This window comes from Emydura macquarii, unplaced genomic scaffold (assembly GCF_026122565.2).
Source record: "Emydura macquarii macquarii isolate MOO-44397 ecotype Brisbane River unplaced genomic scaffold, CSIRO-AGI_Emac_v2 contig_1253, whole genome shotgun sequence".
Lineage (NCBI taxonomy): Eukaryota > Metazoa > Chordata > Testudines > Chelidae > Emydura > Emydura macquarii.
Window position 1 is genome coordinate 54738574 of NW_027131390.1, and position 19371 is coordinate 54757944.

Consider the following 19371-nt stretch of genomic DNA (forward strand, 5'->3'; position numbering starts at 1 on the left):
AGGTCTGGTATAGTCAAACTCTTTCTGAGTCTACAGAAGAGCTGAGAGGTGTGAGTTGCTTAATTCATCTCAATGGGGTGCTAAATCTTCAACCTACAAAATGACAATTTGAATCCTAACCTTGTGAACTATTTCAATGATAGGGATTTTAGCAGAAACATTCAGAAAATGTGCTTACCTCACAATCTAAAATTGTCTCCCATAGCTCCTCACATGCCAAAAGCCATGACTGCCTTAACCAGCTGCCAAAACTACCAGTTTGCTCCTGACAACCATCTATGGTGCAGATGGTATTATTTACCATTGTGTCTATTTGCAGGCCTCTCAAGTATTCAAACAGAACAAGGTGTTCTATGGCACTGAGAATTCTCTTGTGTGTCGACTAAGTTTGACCTTTTTAAATTCACTACTGTTGGCAATAGGCATCTGACATGAAAAATCTAACTCTCAGCTTAAAAAGAACTGACAACTGAAGTAGAACACTGGCCTTGTAGAGTGTTGAACTAAGACACAATATACATGAGGATCACGGTCACACTAAAACCATACTACTTTGCAAATGATCAACACAACAATTCTATAAAATATGATGCAAAGGAGAAAATGATTTAAAATGAGTTAGTCATATGAACAGAATCAATCGATAGCTAAACAAAATTCAGTACAAGAGATAATACAGTGCTAGTCTGTAGCAATTGCAAAATTAAGACTAGCATACATATAATTTCTACATGTGTGGTCTAATTCTCTACTCTCTTATTTCAGTTATATAATGCTGTAACTCATTAGTTATACCAGGATATAACTGAGGTAATAAAGTGAAGAATATGGCCCATTGAGCTTTTTAAGCAAAAACCAGGCCTACATACTATCTCCATCCCGCATGAAATATTTATGTGCTGCAACAGAATCTAGTCTTATGTTTAAAAAAGACTTTGACCTTATATTTGCAAATAAAACCTTCCAAATGTGACCTAACTGTAACGGAAACTGTTGCTTTCAGGAATCTGCACACAGCCTGAAACAAGGGCCTGATAAGGTACAAACTCCATGGCCATCCCATTAATCTTATTTGTATGTTAGCTCTAATGTCTAATGAGAATAGCTATATCAACATTAAAATGATCAACAATTAAATAGTAGTCGGTAAAATCAGATAGTATGTGGAAGTGAAGGCCTCAGAGAATGGTGACTAGGCGCTGCAGAAGAAAAGAAATGCCCAAGTGAAGAAAAGAGGAAAAAAAACACAAAAAAGAAAGGAGGAGGAGGAAAAAATAACCCAAGGCTACAAACAGTGGTGGTCCTCAAAAAGAGCATATTTTGCCACTGAGTAATGCTGAATTGGACTATATGGTATTGAACAACTAATGAATAAGAATAATTACTAAAGCTCAGTTACTGCACAAAAATCATTCTATTCTCAATCTTTACTTCAATCTCCCATTAATAAGGAAAGAGACTCACTGTGAATTAAGGATATTATATAATTCAAAAATTATACTCTATCCAACAGAGTTTAAATAGAAATGGAATTCAGCCCCTCTCCGTAGAATGAGTTTGACACTCATTTCAGAGACCAATTAATTGAGTTCACAAAACAAAACTAGATATATTCAAGCAAAAACAATTTCACCCTTCTGAAAAACATAAGCTACATGATACTTACAGCCACCACAGGTTTCAGACTATCGGGAGCGGAGTGTGTGGCACCAGGGTGAAAGCCAGCAGGTGGGGCCACTGCTGGGTCACTGCTCCTCCTCACTAGCAGTGGTGTGCCTAAAAGACAAAATAAAAGGGCCAGAGTCAAAAGAGCTTCAGGATAAAGCTCTGTGCAATTACTGTGCAATTAAATTCAAAAGACTTACAGCTTACTTCTTCACACAAGTTTTTTATTTCTATAGGTGCTTGTAAATTATTAGATCTGACAGCATTCTGTCATTTATTTTCCATTCACATACAGAAATGACAAAGCTATAGATCCAACTGCACAAGCCTCCACGATGACAACTCTGAATTGACCAGATGTACACTAAAAATCAAAACCTGCTGGCAAACAGGGGAAAGTGACATATTCTTTCAAAACCAATAAAATAACTACTGCAGGCCCCATGGCCCTGCATAATCACATTTCAATATGGAAACCATATGCCCACTTTAAGGAATAATCACAGAGGGTACAAAGATTGCTAGTTTTGTTAGTTTCCAGTGACAAAGAGGTTAGGTGTCCATGCTGACATTTTCAGATGTACCAACAGCCTTTCATGTCTCAGACCAGCTTTTATTTTGTTTTACTGCAGACACTAGAGTTTGGTAGAATGGGATCTCAGGTTCTCATTTCAGTAGTTCTCTCCTTTCATCAAACGTATCCCAAAGCAGTATGGGCAATCATTCATCTGTCTCAAGCCTTTTATGCAATGCTCTGAAAGACTGTAGTTCCCCATTCAACATGTATGTGAAGCTATTTGGGTTGCAATGCCACAAGCAGAGAGATATTACTGTTCTAAGTCTTTTTTCCATGAGACTAGCCTCTTGTCTACACTAGCACTTATGTTGGCAAAACTTTTGTCACTCAGGGGTGTGACGTAAGTTTTGCCACATAAGCTCTTGTGTAAAGAGCAGTATGTTTGTGGGAGACGCTCTCCCACTGGCATAGCTACCACCACTTGTTTAGGTGATTTTATTATGTCAGTGGGAAAGCAGTCTCACAAGCACTCTACAGCGGCACAGCTGTACCAATATAGCTGAGCTGCAGCAAGTTTTAAGTGTAGACTAGCCCTTAAAAGGTACATCTCTCTGCTTTCCCAATGCCTGACTCAGGAAGGGGCCTGAAGCTGACAGACTCAGTTCCGACAAAACAGAGGTGATGGTGTTAGGTAGAAGCAAACAGATTGTAGTAGTAGCAATATCTGCACCACATTACTGAATATGCCTAAATCCTCTGCCAAAAAGTTTCACAGCCCTTTGCAGTTCTCAGTACAGATATTGTGTGACATTAAATTCCATCTGGATTAGTGCTTATTCCAAACATCTTGTTCACATTTGTCCTGTAACTTTACTACTTTTCTTTAACCTGTCATTTTTCAAATCTTCTCTTCCTTAGCTTTCTGGACCAAATTCAGGTTGTGTTTCAGTCTAGCAGTAACATAGAATCCGCTCTATTACACAAAATTAGGCATACACCTTTTGGCTTCTGAAAGTTACTTTTCCTTCCTCAACTAACCTTGACCTAAGCATAGTTACTGAAATTGGCCAATTCAGTCCTTTTGGACAGACTCCATGTTTGTTTCTTTCCTGTGAAGGTTTCATTCCTACTTCCCTTCGGTGACAAGTCCATGTATGTTTCAAGACCCCTCTTCTATTGCACTCCACGATGTTCAGAACACTGCTCTATTTCATCCACTGGCACATTTGTCTCTTGGTCATCCTGTCTTTACTTTTCCCATTAACTAATATTTTAATACCAATAATATTACATGTACAAATGTTGACCTCCAACTCTAATCCATCTACTTTCTCTGCCAGCCTTCAACAAATCAAACTACATCTTCATCTCAATTTCCTTTAGCTAAATATCTCAAAATAAACGAGTTTGTGTTGGCAATAAGAGACATCCTCAAAATCGCATCTCTCATATTTCCCTTGATTGTAACCTTACATTTAACTGCACAGTCTGTAACCATGGAATCATCCTGGATTGATATCCTCTCAGTCTCCCACATCTCTCATGTATTAATTTCCTCTCGCTTCATCTACTACAGTGCCTTTTCTGTGGCCTCTCCAAATGACCGCAGACCTGTAGCACGTACTGAATGCAGTTACCCGCCTCCTCCCTGTGCAAAGAAGTATGTGCATCTACATCACTCCCATTCTCAAATAACCCCACTGTCTCTCCATTCCTTTCTGTTTCCAATTCAAACTGGCCCTCTTTTTTTTTTTTTAAAGCCCACCATAAACACAGCTTCTCTCGCTGACCCAGTCTCTCTCAGTACCAGCATTCACTTCCTTTTTGTCCCTTCATGCAGTCTCATCATTGTGACCATACAACACTTTCCTCAATAGCTTTGAATGTCTAGACTAGCCTTACTGCGTCACTTTGCCCCATTGACACAATTTGTTTCAAATCTCAGCTGAAACTATCTTCTTCCCTTACTATACCTCATTTTCTCTCTGACTCTCTCTACAAGTATTATTCAGCTGTGCACCAGTAACTTTGATATTGAGCTATTCATAAAGTGAAACTATTGTGAGCAAGCCCTGCCAGTCAGCATTCTGGGATCCTGTAGGACATGGGTTCATTCATCTAGTCACTCATTTTGGGGCATTAACTCTCACTCAAGAAAATAGTGCATCTGGATTCAAAAACACATTTTAAAGCTCTAAAACCACAACAGTAGTAAACTAGATAATTATCTGAATTATAAAAATATGGTGGTTGATCATTTGTATACTGATAGTTTGTCAGAAGACAGGCAAAACATCAAAAATATTAAACCTGAAATGTGGGGTTTATCATGGAAAAACCAGCTGAAACCTAATTACAGATCGACTAATGGTCTTCATATAATTACGTGTGAAAGATTTATTTTATATACAAGCCAACAGCAGCTTCAAAGCACTCAGACTTGTTTTTTCCAAGTCGCTCCTTGATTGCTTATATAAGCTACCTATTCTTTAAAAAGATTTCTTTCCTTGTAGAAATAGGCAGTTTCAAAAGAGCTATCTACAGATTCCTTTTTCTCCTCTTTCATAATGATTTCAAAACAACTCTTGAGACATTACAGTTTGAATCAGTTGGTGTCTTCTAATCTCCCATTCCCTTTTCATATAATGCAAACGCCATAGAAGAATAATCTCTCTCTCACTGGTATTTTTGTTAGTATCTTCCAAAACGCAATGATTCTTAGTCCAACTCCTACTTTTTTAAATGAAAGCTAACAACACAACTAGACTTTAGCAGCCACTGTCCCAATCTCATTCCTGGCTTGTTCCTCCTTCCTCTCGGGGTCACAAATCAAGATCTGCAGGGAGGGAAGAATTTCCCCAAACACCTATTAGTGTAGGAGAAAAACACCAGCACCAGCCCACAAGGTCATGCCCCCTTCCAAAACCACACACCCTGCTATTTAAAAATGTTTCCCTTTTTTGTATCATCTTCTGTGACTGCTTCTTCTTTTTCTTGTCATCCCATCATTTTCTTTCGTCTTTTCTTATATTGTGCGCTCTTTCCTATCTCCATATTTTAAGTGGCTGTTTTCGGTTACTACTTCTGTCTCTCAAATCATACCTTGCTTTTCTGTCTGATCTCAACCATCCCCTTCCATTATCTAATCACACACAAGGCTTAGAAAGTTTATCTGAAAATTAATAGGTAGAAAGACAGACAAAAGACATGCACAAAAGATGGGTTGGCCTACTGTGCAAAAGCAATACCCACATAAAGAAGCCAACACCGTCTCCTTTAAATGTAGTGGAAGTGGAAGATGCTGTTATCCCTAGCAGATTGCTATACCTGGACCTCTGCTCAGGGGCTCCATCTTCCATATCAGCTCTGACTAATAACTGACATAGCTGAAGTCTCCAGTCCCCCCAGAATGCTGGGAGAAGGGGAATTCTCTTTTATCCAAGATCATCTTGGCTAACGTGAATCAGCATGTGTTTCTTATTCTACCCTTCCCTTAATTTTTTGGCGGATGCAAGGTGGTGTCTTTACTACTCTGCTCAACCCACAGCCTCTGTTTCTGAGAACTCTTCCTATTAAAATATTTCAGACTCAAAAAGTTAAAAATTTTTATAACTGTTACAACAAATTGCCAATATCATGTCAAAATATACAAAGTAAATATCCTTAAATCAAATTCTAATAAGTTCTCAAGCAGCATTTTTCTTATTTTGCCTATCTTTAAATTTAGATTATTACTAATGGAAATATTTTTTCATAGGTTTGTGGGTGTATGGTGAAATAGACGTTTAATGACATTTACCAATAAAAAACTAATTCTTCCAAACCTGCATCACTCATCATCTCTTTCCTTACTTCAGTTAGGGAACAAAGCACTCTTGTTATTTATTGGGGCTTTTTTTTTTTTTGGAGGGGGTGGGAGTTTCCCCTCACCTTGCTCTCCTTTTATTACTTTATGTTTCTATGTTATTCTACTTAAGCTGTGACAGTGCAGTTCTTTTCTTTGAATGCCAAAACACCATATCCTTTTCTGAGTAAGTCAAGTAATCAGGTTATCCACACACACTATTGTTTACTGGCAAAGTATTTGGTGATATTGTAAAACCCAAAAAAGAACCATTACTTACCTAATAACTGTTGTTCTTCGAGATGTGTTGCTCATGTCCATTCTGATATAGGTGTGTGCATGCCACATGCACCAGTTCTGGAAACGTTTCCCCCCAACGGTATCCATAGGGCCATCTCTAGTACCCTCTGCAGTGTCGCATGTATGCGCTTACATATAGGTGCTGCCGAACCCCCTCCTACTCAGTTCCTTCTTGCCGGAACTCTGACAGAGGGAATGGAGGGTGGACTGTGTAATGAACATGCTTGCTCATGTCCATTCTGATTTAGATGACTTACCAGCTGTGCCTCTGGGGGCAGCCTGAAGTTGATGGCCATGAGAATTCAGTATTGCTCTGCCACATCCTGCAAAGAGACTGGCTTGCCCTTAATCCTGTCAGCAACCACCATGAAAAGTTGCGTGGAGCAGCAAAATAGCCTGGTCCTATCAATGTAGAAGGCAAGTGTCCTTCTCACACGGAGAGAGTGAAGACATCTCTCTTCATTAGAGCTCTGAGGCTTAGGGCAGAATATTGGCAGGAAGATGTCCTGATTAACGTGAAAGTGGGAAACGACCTTAGGCAGGAACGCAGGATGAGGGTGAAGCTGGACCTTGTTCTTGAAAAACACTGTAAGGAGGCTCCAAGGTCAGGGCCTTAATCTCCGACATCCTGCACGCAAAGGTGATTGCTACTAGAAAGGCCACCTTCCAGGAAAAGTGCATGAGTGAGCAGGAGACCAACGGTTCAAAAGGCGGAGCAGTGAGGCAGGACAGGACAACGTTTAGATCGTAATAGGGAACAGGCTCTCTAATTGGGGGGAAAAGCCTTTCCAGCCCCTTGAGGAATCTACTCGCCATCTTGTGAGAGAACACCAATCTGCCTTGTATCGGTGGGTGAAAAGCCGATATCGCTGCTAGGTGAACTTTGAGACATGAGAAGGCTAAGCACTTCCTGCTTCAAATGAAACACATAGTCCAGGATCACCTGTAGAGGAGACTTTGTCGACAATATATTTTCACAGGCCGCCCAGATGGTGAACCGTCTCCATTTCACTAAGTAGGATGCCCTGACGGAAGGCTCCCTACTTTGCAATAGGATTCTCTGGACCTTGGCCAAACAGTGACGTTCTTCTCTGTTCAGCCATGAAGCATCCATACTGTCATATGCAAGGAGGCGAGGTCAGAGTGAAGCAGTCGAACCCCGTCTTCAAAGATGAGGTCCGGGTGCAACAGTAAAGAGCAAGGTCATGCTACCGAGAATGCCAACAGCATCCCAAACCAGTGCTGGCGAGGCCAGGCTGGGGCTATCAGGATGATCCACATCCTGTCCCTTTTGACTTTCACCAGAACTCTGTGTACGAGAGGTATCAGGGAAATGCGTACATGAGACCTTCAGACCATGAGAGGAGGAAAGCGTCCATCAGAGAGCCGTCCTCTGATTCCAGGAGAGAGCATTTGCTGTTTTCCTTGGTCGCAGAGGTCCACTTGGGGAGACCTGCACCTTTGGAGGACATGGTCAGCCACCTCCTGGTGTAGTGACCACTCGTGGTGAGAGCAAAAGGATCTGCTCAAACCATATGCTAACTGTGTTCTTCAGTCCTGGCAGGTGGATCACTTCAAGGTGAATGTTGTGGTCCACACAGAGGTCCCAGAGACGTAAGGTTTTTCAGCAGAGAGATGAGAATCTGGCTCTCCCTTGCTTGTTGATATAGTACATCGTCGCTGTGTTGTCTGTGAGGATCTGTACTACCTTGCCGGATTGATGTGGAAGGAACACCTCCCAGGCCAGCTAGATGGCCCTGAACTCCCTGACATTTATGTGAACAGCTAGCTCCTCTCTGGACCAAAGGCCCTGAGTCGATAGGGTGCCAAATTGAGCACCCCATCCCACGTCCGAGGCATCTGAGACCAAGGACAGCATTGATCTCAGGGCTTTGAAGGGCACCCCTCCTAGCACCTGTTGAGGGTTGATCCACCATGATAGAGAGATGAGTATGTGGGGGGGGGATCGTGAGAACCCTGTCCAGAGAGTGCCTGGATGGGGAGTAACTGTTGCTAGCCACAATTGGAGCAGTCAAAGATGAAGTCTGGCATACCGTACCATGGAAATAAAAGCCGCCATATGTCCCAGAAGGCTGAGGCATATTCTTGCCGTGGTCAGGGGACGGGACCTTAGATTGGCTATGAGCTCCATCAATGCTAGGAGTCTGGTCCTGGGCAATAGTGCTTTGGCTTGAATAAAGTCTAGGACTGCCCCTATAAACACTATTCTCTGGACCGGTGTAAGTATCGACTTCTGTTCATTTATCAGCGGGCCCAGTGACTGACACGTGTCTCTTATGATGCTGATGCCGCATTGGACCTGCTCTCTTGAGTGTCCTCTGATAAACCAGTCATCCAGGTAACGAAACACCTGTACTCCTCTGTGCCTGAGGTGGGCTACTACTACCGCAATATATTTGGTAAATACGCAAGGAGCTATGGAAAGGCTGAATGGGAGAACTGTGAACTGGTAATGCCGAGAGCCCACTGTAAACTGCAGAATCTCCTTTGGTCCGGGAAGATAGCTTTATGAAAATAAGCGTCCTTTAAGTCGAGGTTAGCGAACCAGCCGCCTGGATCAACGGAGAGGATGATGGCTGCTAGAGAGACCATAAGAAAATTGAGCTTTTTGAGGATCTTATTTCGGCCCCTTAAGTCCAAGGTGGGAGGAGAACAGTCAGGAAACTGGATCTTGGTTATTGACCGTTGGATCGCCGCTGGCCACACCTTCAAAAGTTTTGTTTTCTTCCCAGGGAATAACGGCTGGGCCCTGGCTTCCAAGCCGGAACTGGTGAATTGCCCTGGCGATGCTTGTAGCCCTGATTTCTCTTCCTAGGGGGCTCTCCTCTGGACCCACCCCTGAAGCATTGTTGCTGCGAGGATCTAAAGTGTTTCTTTGCCAAAGATGGGGCATAAAGACGCAAAGAGCATAGCGTGGCCCTTGAATCTTTTAGCCAATGCAGTCTGGAGTCGGTCTGGTCTGCAAAAAGAGCACTGCCATCAAACTGAAGATCCTAGATGGACTGTTGTACTTCTGTTGAGAGACCAGACAACTGGAGCAATGAGGCTCTCCTCATTGACACTGTGGAGGACATTGCTCATGCCGCTGAGTCTGCTGCATCTGAGGCCGCCTATAAGGAAGCTCTGGCCACTGTCCTACCTTCTTCTAGGACTGCCTTGAACTCCTGCTTAGAGGACTGTGGGAGAGAGCCAGTGAACTTCCCCAGCAATTGCCAGATGTTAAAGTGGTATCTACCCAGCAATGCCTGCGGGATAGACACCCTCAGCTGCAGGCTGGCTGTTGAATAAATCTTTCGTCCAAATAAATCCATCTTTTTGGCCTTTTTATTCTTATTTGTCAAGCTCAGTTTCCCCTGCCTGTCCTGCTCGTTGGGCGCTGTGACCACTAGTGAACCCGAGGAGGGGTGTGTACACAGGTATTCGAAAGTCTTAGCGGGCACACAGTACTTTACACATAGTACTGCTTGGATGTGAAGGACAGCAATGCGGGGGTCTACCATAGAGCCTTAACCAGTTTCACTACCCCTTCATGCACCAGGAGGGCCACCCTGGAAGGTGCTGCAGAAGCCAGTATGCCAAAAAGTTCATCAACTAGCTCTTTAAGTTCCTCTCTCTTGAGACCCAGGTTAGCTGCTACATGCTTTAACAGCTTCTGGTGTGATCTGCAGTCGTCCAGTGGGGCAGCATAAGAAGGGCCTGCTACTGCCTCGACAGGTGAGGAAGAGGAGGAGGCCAGTAGCTGGGGGGTAATTAAAGTCTCTTCCCTAGTCGGGGTGGTCACCGATGGGCTCCCTGAGAACAACTCCTCATGCTCTGAGTTGACATCTAGGGCCGGCACTGCAGTTGGGTCTTTGGACGAGTGCAGCTCTGAAGTTCCCATGGACGACATCAGGTACAGCACCACAGAATGAGGGAACCCCCAGGGGTTCCAATATTGCCAGGGTTCAGACCACTGGCCCTGGTCCCACCCCCCCTATCTGCAGTGCCATGGGGAAGGCTGCGGGGGGGGGGCTTTGTAGCCCATGCTTTCACGGGGGCAATGACCTCTTCCCCCGACTCTGAGGAGGTATACCACGGTGACGACGGGGCGGCTGATGTCATATGCTTCCCCGCTTCAGTGTGCTGGGATTCTGGCATCAGAGGGTGGTGCCAAAAGCCAGAGCATTGGCTATGCCTTGACCGTGTCTAGTCCTTCGGTTTTCTCTAGGGACTTGAGTAGTGCTGCGGCTCCAGTGACCTGCTGTGTGCTGGGGACTCATGGTGCTGCAGGCTCTGAGACCTACAGGGCTTCAAACACCAAAGCCAACACTCGGTGGGTCAGTTCCAACGCTCCAGGGACCAGCATGTAGCATCTGGAGATCAAAGTGTGCCCGACGTCTCTCAGTGCAGTTCTGGAGACCAGTGCTGAGAACCAGATGAGCAGTGTGAGGCTGGTGAGCGGCGACCAGTTGACAAGGGGTGCTGCGCTGACTTTCCTTTGACAGACCCCCAGCTGGGGTGTCTGTCCCTTGGTACGAAGGCCCACCCTCATGAGATGTAGGCGGCACCAGCATAGCCAATAGGTCCTTCATCGCCTGAAACGCCTCAGATGTGGAGGGGACCAATAGACAGTTCGGGCCTCTGCTGCTTCCCAGAGTTGGTGGTGGCACAGGTGCCAGGCTCAACTCCCACTCAGGCAGAGACCTCTTCCAAGTTGACTCCGGCATCCCTGAACTTTTCTTAGCCGACTTCTGTGCAGGTGAGCGCTCCTTCCCGAAGTGCGTTTTTTTATGGCACTTCTTCGGCACCAGGGATGCTGAATGGTGCCAGGTTGACTCGGATGCCGAAGAGGCACCTCTTGTAGATGCCGCAATACACAGTCCCAAGTCTGATCGTGGCTCTGACACCGGTCGGAGAGCCGCCTCCATCAGAAGGGCCTTAAGCCTAATATCCTGATTCTTCTTAGATTGTGAGTGAAAGCCCTTACACTTCTTGGAGACATGGGCTTCTCCCAAGCACTTCAAGCAACTCTGATGTGGGTCACTCAGTGGCATAGGCTTCTTGCACGAAGCGCAGGGCTTAAATCCTGGGGATCGGAGTATGCCCTGACCCTGAGAACTTGCTAAATAACGAGCTAACAACTAGCAAACTACTTTTTAAGAACTACTTTAACAACTATATACACTAAAAACAGCTAAACCACTAGGAAAAAACAGAGACTTGCAAGAGCAAGCGAGTTGTTCCAGCAGTCCCGGGTGGTAAGAAAGAACTGAGAGGGAGGGGGCCCGGCAGCGCCACATATATGAGCACATACACACGCTGCTGCAGAGGGCTCTAGAGCTGGCTCTACAGATATTACTAGGGGAAAAAAATTTCCAGCATCGCTGCATGTGGTGCGCACACACACCTAGATCAGAATGGACATGACAAAGAACTTGAACTGAAGGCATTATCTCATCTTCTTGTGTGAGATACATAAATCCCAGATGACAAATTCAAATACCTTCTTAAAATTGTAAAAACGTCTTTGTGACCACATTTTATAACCTCAATTAATGCAGGGACCTTTTCCCTAATCTATAGTTTTGATGTACAATCCAAAATTCAGCATCCAATTGGACATTAAAGACTCTGAAGTGCATATGGTGGTGTCATTATTATTATTTATTTAAACTTTGACAAAGCTGATAAGAAAACACTCTGCAATGTTTCTCCCTTAAAGTAAACTGTGTATCACCTAGTTTCAAGCCATGGAGATGACTCATTTTCCATTTAGCTAGCATCAGCCTGCCAAAGGATTAGTATCTACAGAGATTCATTGTTCACAGTACATTTTTCACTAACCCTTATGTTTTGGAAATAAATTTTTTTAACCAAAATAATAGTTGAAACAAGCATATAAACCACAGTCTTTTTTACACTTAGATTTTAAATTAATTACTTAGGAAAAATAGAGAGCAGCTCTGCTTTTTAGGCCAAATAATAACTGAAACATTTGGACAAATACAATGTCAGAGGAAACATCTCCATATACAATCTATTTAAGCACTACTTTATTTTTATTTTAGAAAAAGTTCATCAAATACATTTATGAGACATGAATGCATATTCTAAACAGGTTACTTTCCCCTTTGTTCTAGGATACAGTTCACATGCCCCATGTAGGATCAAACTCACCACTTTTCCTGGGGTTTGGGTTTAGGGAAACTAAGTGAGCAGTAAAGAACGGTTACTTTCCTTGTAAACTGTTGTTCTTCAAGATGCGTTGCTCATATCAATTCCCAATTTAGGTGTGTGTGTGTGCGCACCACATGCACTGGTGCCAGAAAACTTTTCCCCCTAATGGTACCTGCACAGGTCAGCTCTACCAGCCCCTGTAGTAGTGCACACATACGCTCGCATACATGCGCTGCCGGCTGCCCCTCCCTCTCAGTTCCTTCTTGCTGGAACTCCAACTGAGGGGAAGGAGGGTGTGTGTGGAATGGACATGAGCAACATATCTCAAAGAGCAACAGTTGTAAGGTAACAAGGTAAATAACCATTCTTTCTTCGAGTGCTTGCTCATGTCCATTCCCAATTTAAGTGACTCACCGGTGGCGGATAGGAGTTTATGGACGTGACACTTGAAGCACCACTCTACTGAAGCCAGCATCAACTCGAGCTTGCTACGTCAAGTCATAGTGGAACGCGAAGGTATGTATTGATGACCAGGTAGCTGCCCTGCAGATGTCCTGGATGCAGACACAAGCTTGGAAGACCGCAGATGAAGCCTGTGCTCTCGTTGAGAGGGCTGTCAAGGACATCGGAGGCACGACTCTGGCCTGTTCATAAAAGGTTCGGATGCAGGCCATGATCCACCTGGAGATACAATTCAAGGAAACTGGCAGCCCCTTTATCTGGTCCGCAACTGCCACAAAGAGTTGCGTTGATGACGAAAAGGTTTGGTTCTGGCAGGGGCCATCTCACATCGAGAGAATGCAGGCATCTCTCTTCACTGGAACTGTGAGGTTTGGGTCAAAAAGGAAAATGCTCTGGTTAAGATAAAAAATGAGAGACTACCTTAGGCAAAAAGGTCAGGCGTGAGTGTTGTTGGACCTTCTCCTTATAAAACACCATATAGGGTAGTTCTGATGTTAATGCCCTGATCTCCAAAACTTACCTGACAGACATAATAGCATAATAGGAAGGCAACCGTCCAGGAGAGGTACGTAAGGGAGCACGAGGCCATGGGTTCAAAGGGTCCAGTGAGTCTGGAGTGGATCAAGTTCAAGTCCCAATGAGGAGAAGGCTCCCTTATTGGCAGAAAAAGCCTTTCCAATCCCTTAAAGAAGCTGGACGTCATTTCGTGCAAAAAGACTGTTCAACTTTCCACCAAAGGGTGGAAAGCAGATATGGCCGCTACATAGACATTGATAGATGAAAAGGCCAATCCCCCTTGTTTCAAATAGAGCAGATACTCCAAAATGGTTGGGATTGATGCCTCCATGGGGGACACACCACGTTAGGTCACCCAGCAGGTAAAGTGCTTCCACTTAGCCCTATAGGCTGATCTGGTCGATTGCTTCCTGCTTTCCAAGAGCACACACTGAATTTGGGTTGAGCAGGCTTGCTCCTCCTGACTCAGCCATGAGCATCAATGCTGTTAGATGTAGGGAGGTCAGTTCCAGGTGGAGCAGGCAACCTTGATCTTGAGGCAGGTGGTCCCATCACAGCAATAGGGTCCAATATCTGGGTCCCACCAGCTTTAAAAGCATCCTAAAGCAATGTTATCGGGGCCATGCTGGTGCTACAAGGATGATCCATGCCTTGTCTCTCTTCACTTTCAGGAGGACCTTGTGGATCAGAGGTATTGGCAGGAAGACATACAAGAGGCTCCCCAACCAGGAGAGGAGAAAAGCATCTATGACAGAGCCTGCACTGAGTCCCTGATGGGAACAAAAACAACTTCCTGTTGGCCCTGGTGGCAAAGAGGTCCATTCGGTGATTGCCCCACCTTTGGAAGATGCGAGTTGCTACCTCCAGTTGGAGGGACCACTCGTGGTGTGAGCAGAAGGACCTGCTGAGATGGTCCGCCAAAGCGTTATTGACCCCTGGAAGATGAACTGCTATTGGATGAATGTTGTGACTCATACAAAAGTCCCAGCAGCGTCTGGCCTCTTTGTGCAGGACTGGGACCAGGCCCCACCGTCTGTTGGTACAGAACACAGAAATCATATTGTTCATGAGGATCTGCACCACCTTATTGACAAGATGTGGTAGAAAAACTGCACAGGCTAGACAAATTGCCCTGAGCTCCTTGACATTGATGTGTAACCGCAGTTCCCCTGAGGCCCAGGTTTGTGGCATCGGAAATCAGTGTTACCAATGGCTGGGGCGCTTCATAGGACGTTCCCGAGAGGACGTGATCCGGACTCGACCACCATACCAGGGAGGTAAGTATTTTTGGAGGGACCGTAAATATCCTGTCTAGATGGTGCCAGACTGGAGAATACACTGATGCCAACCACATCTGGAGGGGTCTGAGGTGCAGTCTTGTCTGGGGGACAACGTAGGTGCAGGCTGCTTTGTGGCCCAAGAGACCGAGGCATACCCTCACTGTTGTGAGGTGGTGGGTCGAAATGCGGGTGATAGTATCTATCATTGCCAGGAACCTTTCCTCTGGAAGAAATGCTCAGGCCATGGACGAGCCCAGCATCGCCCCTATGAACTCTATCCTCTGCACAGGGACTAATATTGATTTTTGTTCATTTATTAGGAGGCCTAGCTCCTGACAAACGCTTTGGGTAATTGTGATGCTGGCCTGAACCTGAGACCTTGACCTGCCCCTGATGAGTGAGCTGTCCAGGTAGGGAAACACCTGCACCTCTCTCCTCCAGAGGTAGGCCACCTCCGCTGACATACACTTGGTGAAGACCCTTGGTGCAGTCAAGAGGCCAAAAGGGAGCACCGCAAATTCGTAATGGCAGTCTCCTACCATAAACTCAGGAACCTCCTCTGATCAGGGAAGATGTGAATGCGAAAGTAGGTGTCCTTTAAATTGAGAGTGGTGTACCAGTTGCCGGAATCCAGAGAAGGAATGATGGTGGCTAGGGAGACCATATGAAATTTCAGCTTTTTTAGGTACTTGTGAGGCACCTTGAGTCCAGAATAGGCCATAGTCCTCCCTTTGGAATCAAGAAATAACAGGAGTAAAAACCTCGACCCCGTAGGTCTTTGGGAACCTCTTCCACTGCACCCACCTGCAAGAGTGCTCACACCTTCTGCTCAAGGAGTTGCTCGTTAGAAGGGTCCCTGAAGAGGGACAGAGAGGGTGAGTGGGAAGGCGGGAGTGAGGCAAACTGGAGAATGTAACCAATAGCCACCGTGCTGAGCACCCATCGGTCTGATGTTATGGTAGCCCAGGCTGGGAGAAAATAGGCTAAATGAGAAGAAAACAGAAGAGGGGGATGGATCTATGGGTAGAAATGGTAGGTCACTCTCAGGTGCACCTTCAAAAGGCCTGCTTTCCACCCCGATTATGGCAGCTAGAGCCCAGTCGAGGGCCAGCAGATGACGAACGGCCCTGGTGCCTTTTGTAACCTTTGTTCTTTTTATAGGAGTCTCTGTGAGGGGTGATCCTCAAATTGCTATTCAGGTTGGGGTTTGAAGTGCCTCATAGAAGATGGTATATAGAGGCCAAGGGACCTCAGTGTAGCTCTGAGTCCTTCATACCATGCAGCCTTGAGTCTGTCTCCTCAGCAAAGAGAGCTGTGCCATCCAAGGGGAGATCATGAATAGACTGCTGGACCTCTGACAGGGGACTGCAGGATTGCAGCCATGATGCCCATCTCACAGAGCTTGCCAAGGCCATCATCCTGGCTTCAGATTCCGCTGCGTTGGAAGGCACTTGCAGTGATGCCCTGGTGATGGATCTTCCCTCTTCCAACATGGCCTCCAACTCCTGTTTCGAGGAGGGGGACAATGAGTCCGCAAACTTTTCCTGCAATTGTCAGATATTAAAGTGATATCTTCCAAACAGCACCTGCTGGTTTGCCACTCATAGCTGCAGGCTGGCCAGGGAATACATTTTTCAACCAAACAATTTGAGTCTTTCTGCATCATTATGCTTAGGGGTTGAGCTGACTTTCCCCTGTCTGTCCCTTTCATTGGCAGCTGTGACCACCAGGGTACCCAGAGTGGGATGGGCATAGACGTATTCAACCGCCTTCACCGGTACATGGTATTTCCTTTCCGCCCTCTTAGACGTGGGAGGCAGAGAGGCCGGGGTTTGCCATAGTGCCTTGGCCAATTTAACAACCCCCTCATGGACTGGGAGGACCATTCTACTGGGAGCTACTGAGGTCAATATCCCAAAGAGTTCGCCAATTGGCTCGTCCAGATCCATTTTGAGGCCCAAGTAGGAGGTGACCCTTTTAACCAGCTCCTGGTGCACCTTAAAGTCAACCAATGGCATCGCAGATGAAGGTCCCATGACCGCCTTGTCCGGTGATGACAAGGAAGAGGCCAGTAGCTGAGATGGGGGAAGGGCATCTGCGCTGATAGGGGTGGAACCCCCGGGACCCAATGCACGTGAACCTTCATGATCAGAGTTCATGTCCAGGTGTGGTGCCACTCACTGAGGGAAGGATGACTGTGGTACCAACATTCCTCTCATGGAACCGGCCTGCAGAATCCCAGAAGGAAGCCCTCCACCAGTACGGCAACGGCCCAGCCCATTGACCTTGCGGCCATGCCTCCTTCAGCAGCACCGTAGGAAAACCGGGCATCGGGGCCAGGGCTTTTCTGGTTTGAACAACCTCCTCGCTATCTGAGGATGAGACGCTGCTGTCTGGACAGTCAGGGTGCTGCCACCTCCAAATATCTTGCAGTGCCGTGCGAAACACATTGATCCACTGGGCACCAGTGAGTGGCATGGACAGCTCAAATGATGGGTGTGACAGGATCAGCTCTTGTCCTTGGGCTTCCTATATGGACTAGGCAAGTGGAGTTGCTGTGCCAGAGAAACGCGCCATGAGTCCGGCAACCTGCATTGCTCCACGGCTCCATAATGGCGCTCCGTTCAGTGCCGGTCCTCCGGAGATCGGCAGCGGAAGCTCAATCTAGTGGTGTCCTGACCCGGAGAGTGCAGTCTCGACTCCGGGGACTGCTTGTGCACCAGTGAATGGTGCACCTTGGTGACGGGGACTGTCGAGCAGATCTGTCCCTCAATAGACTGCCCATTTGCACCGGTGCCAAATCTCGGTGCGGCGCCCTGCCGTCACTCGATGTTTGTGGCACCAGCAGTGCCAGCAGCTCCTCTGTCACCAGGAAGGCCCACGGAATCAATGGCACCACTAGGTGATAAGGGCCTCTACCACCACCCTGAGTCAGTGGAGGACCTGGTGCTGGGGTCGATGATCACAGAGGCAAGGCTCCCTTCTGAAGTGGGGAGGGTTAGTGGCCCAACACAGGTCTCGCCGGGTCCCCCTTAGCCGTCTCCACAGGAGAGCATCCCCATTCCGTGCAGGTCGTCTTTGACCTCTTCTTCAGAGCTGGGGAAGGATATCGGTGCCGAGAGGTGGAAGAGGGCACCAGAGTGGCACTGTGCGCGGAGAGCATCGTGCTCGATGCCAAGTCCAACCTGCTGGGGTCCGAGACTTGTCTAAGTGCTGATTCCATTGGAAGTCTTAGTCCGTGGGTGAAAACTTTTACAGATTTTACATCTCTCACGGACATGACCTTCCCCCAGACACTTTAGACAACTTTGATAAGGGTTGCTCCTTGACATAGGTTTCTTACACAAAGCACAGTGTTTAAACTCCGGGGAACGGGGCATGCTCCGACCCTGGGATTCGAACTACTAACAAACTTGGACAAACTGTAACCAAATGATTAACTATATACACTAGAACAATGAATAAACCACTAGGTTTAGCGAAGAAAACTTGCGAAGACAGGAGGCATTCCAGCACCGTCACTGGCAGCAAGAAGAAACTGAGAGGGATGGGGAGCTGGCGGCGCCTATATGTGGGCGCACACACACACCTAAATTGGGAATGGATATGACCAAGCACTCGAAGAAGAACACAACGAAGTCTGTTCCAAGCCTTTGCCTGTTTTTAGAGTTCCTGGCTCGGGATTGCCCAGTCCAATATATAGTTTCTCTCTGCATCAGCTCTGAAACAGTTTTCCCTTTTTATTTCCTCCTGGCTTGACATTGCAAGTAGGGCCAGCTTCAGCCCTCTTCCCCAGAACAGACCATTAGCCTCTTCCTGTACTGGTCTACTGTGGTGTTTGTCCAACCACACCACATAAACACAGTAATGGATATGTGAATACCAAATCATATATGGTGAATTTGAAAGTGAGTTTTATCATCATTGGTTATGGTGAATACAACCAAGTGGCCACAATGCTAGTTTGGGCTGAAACAACCCAGAGAAGTAATGTCAATGTATACAATTCCAGTACTATGGTTAAATTCTGTTAGCAAGTCTTAACTCTCTAATACATTGCATCTTGGTTTGTTCAAATAAAAAGGAAGAATGACTATAGAAGTGAGCATACATGCTTGGATTGAGTACCATAAACTTCATGGAAGGAGATTCGTAATAAATCATCTCCAAAATTGAAGTCATAGTTTCAAATCTTTTTCCTGCACAAAAAGGCTGACTGTGATAGGAAAAAGCTGTCCAAGTGTGTATCACGTTGTCAGTTGGAAAGGTCATTCCAATAACAATTACTCTTTTGATTGGCTTTTACATATTCTCCAGCAGACAAAAAAATTCTCTCACACACTCTTAGAAATTTTAGAACAACTGCCTTTGCTCTAACCTCATAACTTCTATCCAGTGTGGAATGTACATAAAAATACAAAACAACATATAAGTCTGAAATTTCAGTCTCAGTGCAGTTGGATAATTATTGGCTGAAAAATATCTGACGTACTAAACAGAGACAGTAACAACCATTCCAACAGGAGGTCACACTAGCTTTTAAACTGGTTCTATGATGAGTCAACCTAGACATTATAAACAAAGCAAGTATTACAAATAAGATTTTTTTC

General features: G+C 45.8%; 1 protein-coding gene across 9 annotated transcripts in view; it reads right to left on the minus strand.

Moving 5' to 3' along the window:
• PARD3B (par-3 family cell polarity regulator beta) overlaps window positions 1-19371 on the minus strand; it is a 656325-nt gene that overhangs the window by 380116 nt on the left and 256838 nt on the right. For all 9 annotated transcript variants that reach the window (XR_010919815.1, XM_067548843.1, XM_067548841.1 and 6 more), the window contains exon 4: window positions 1667-1776. Coding sequence is in view for 8 of the 9 variants with exons in the window: in XM_067548843.1 (XP_067404944.1) it covers window positions 1667-1776 (110 nt within the window). In the remaining variant the exon portion in view is untranslated. The remainder of the gene's footprint in view (window positions 1-1666; window positions 1777-19371) is intronic.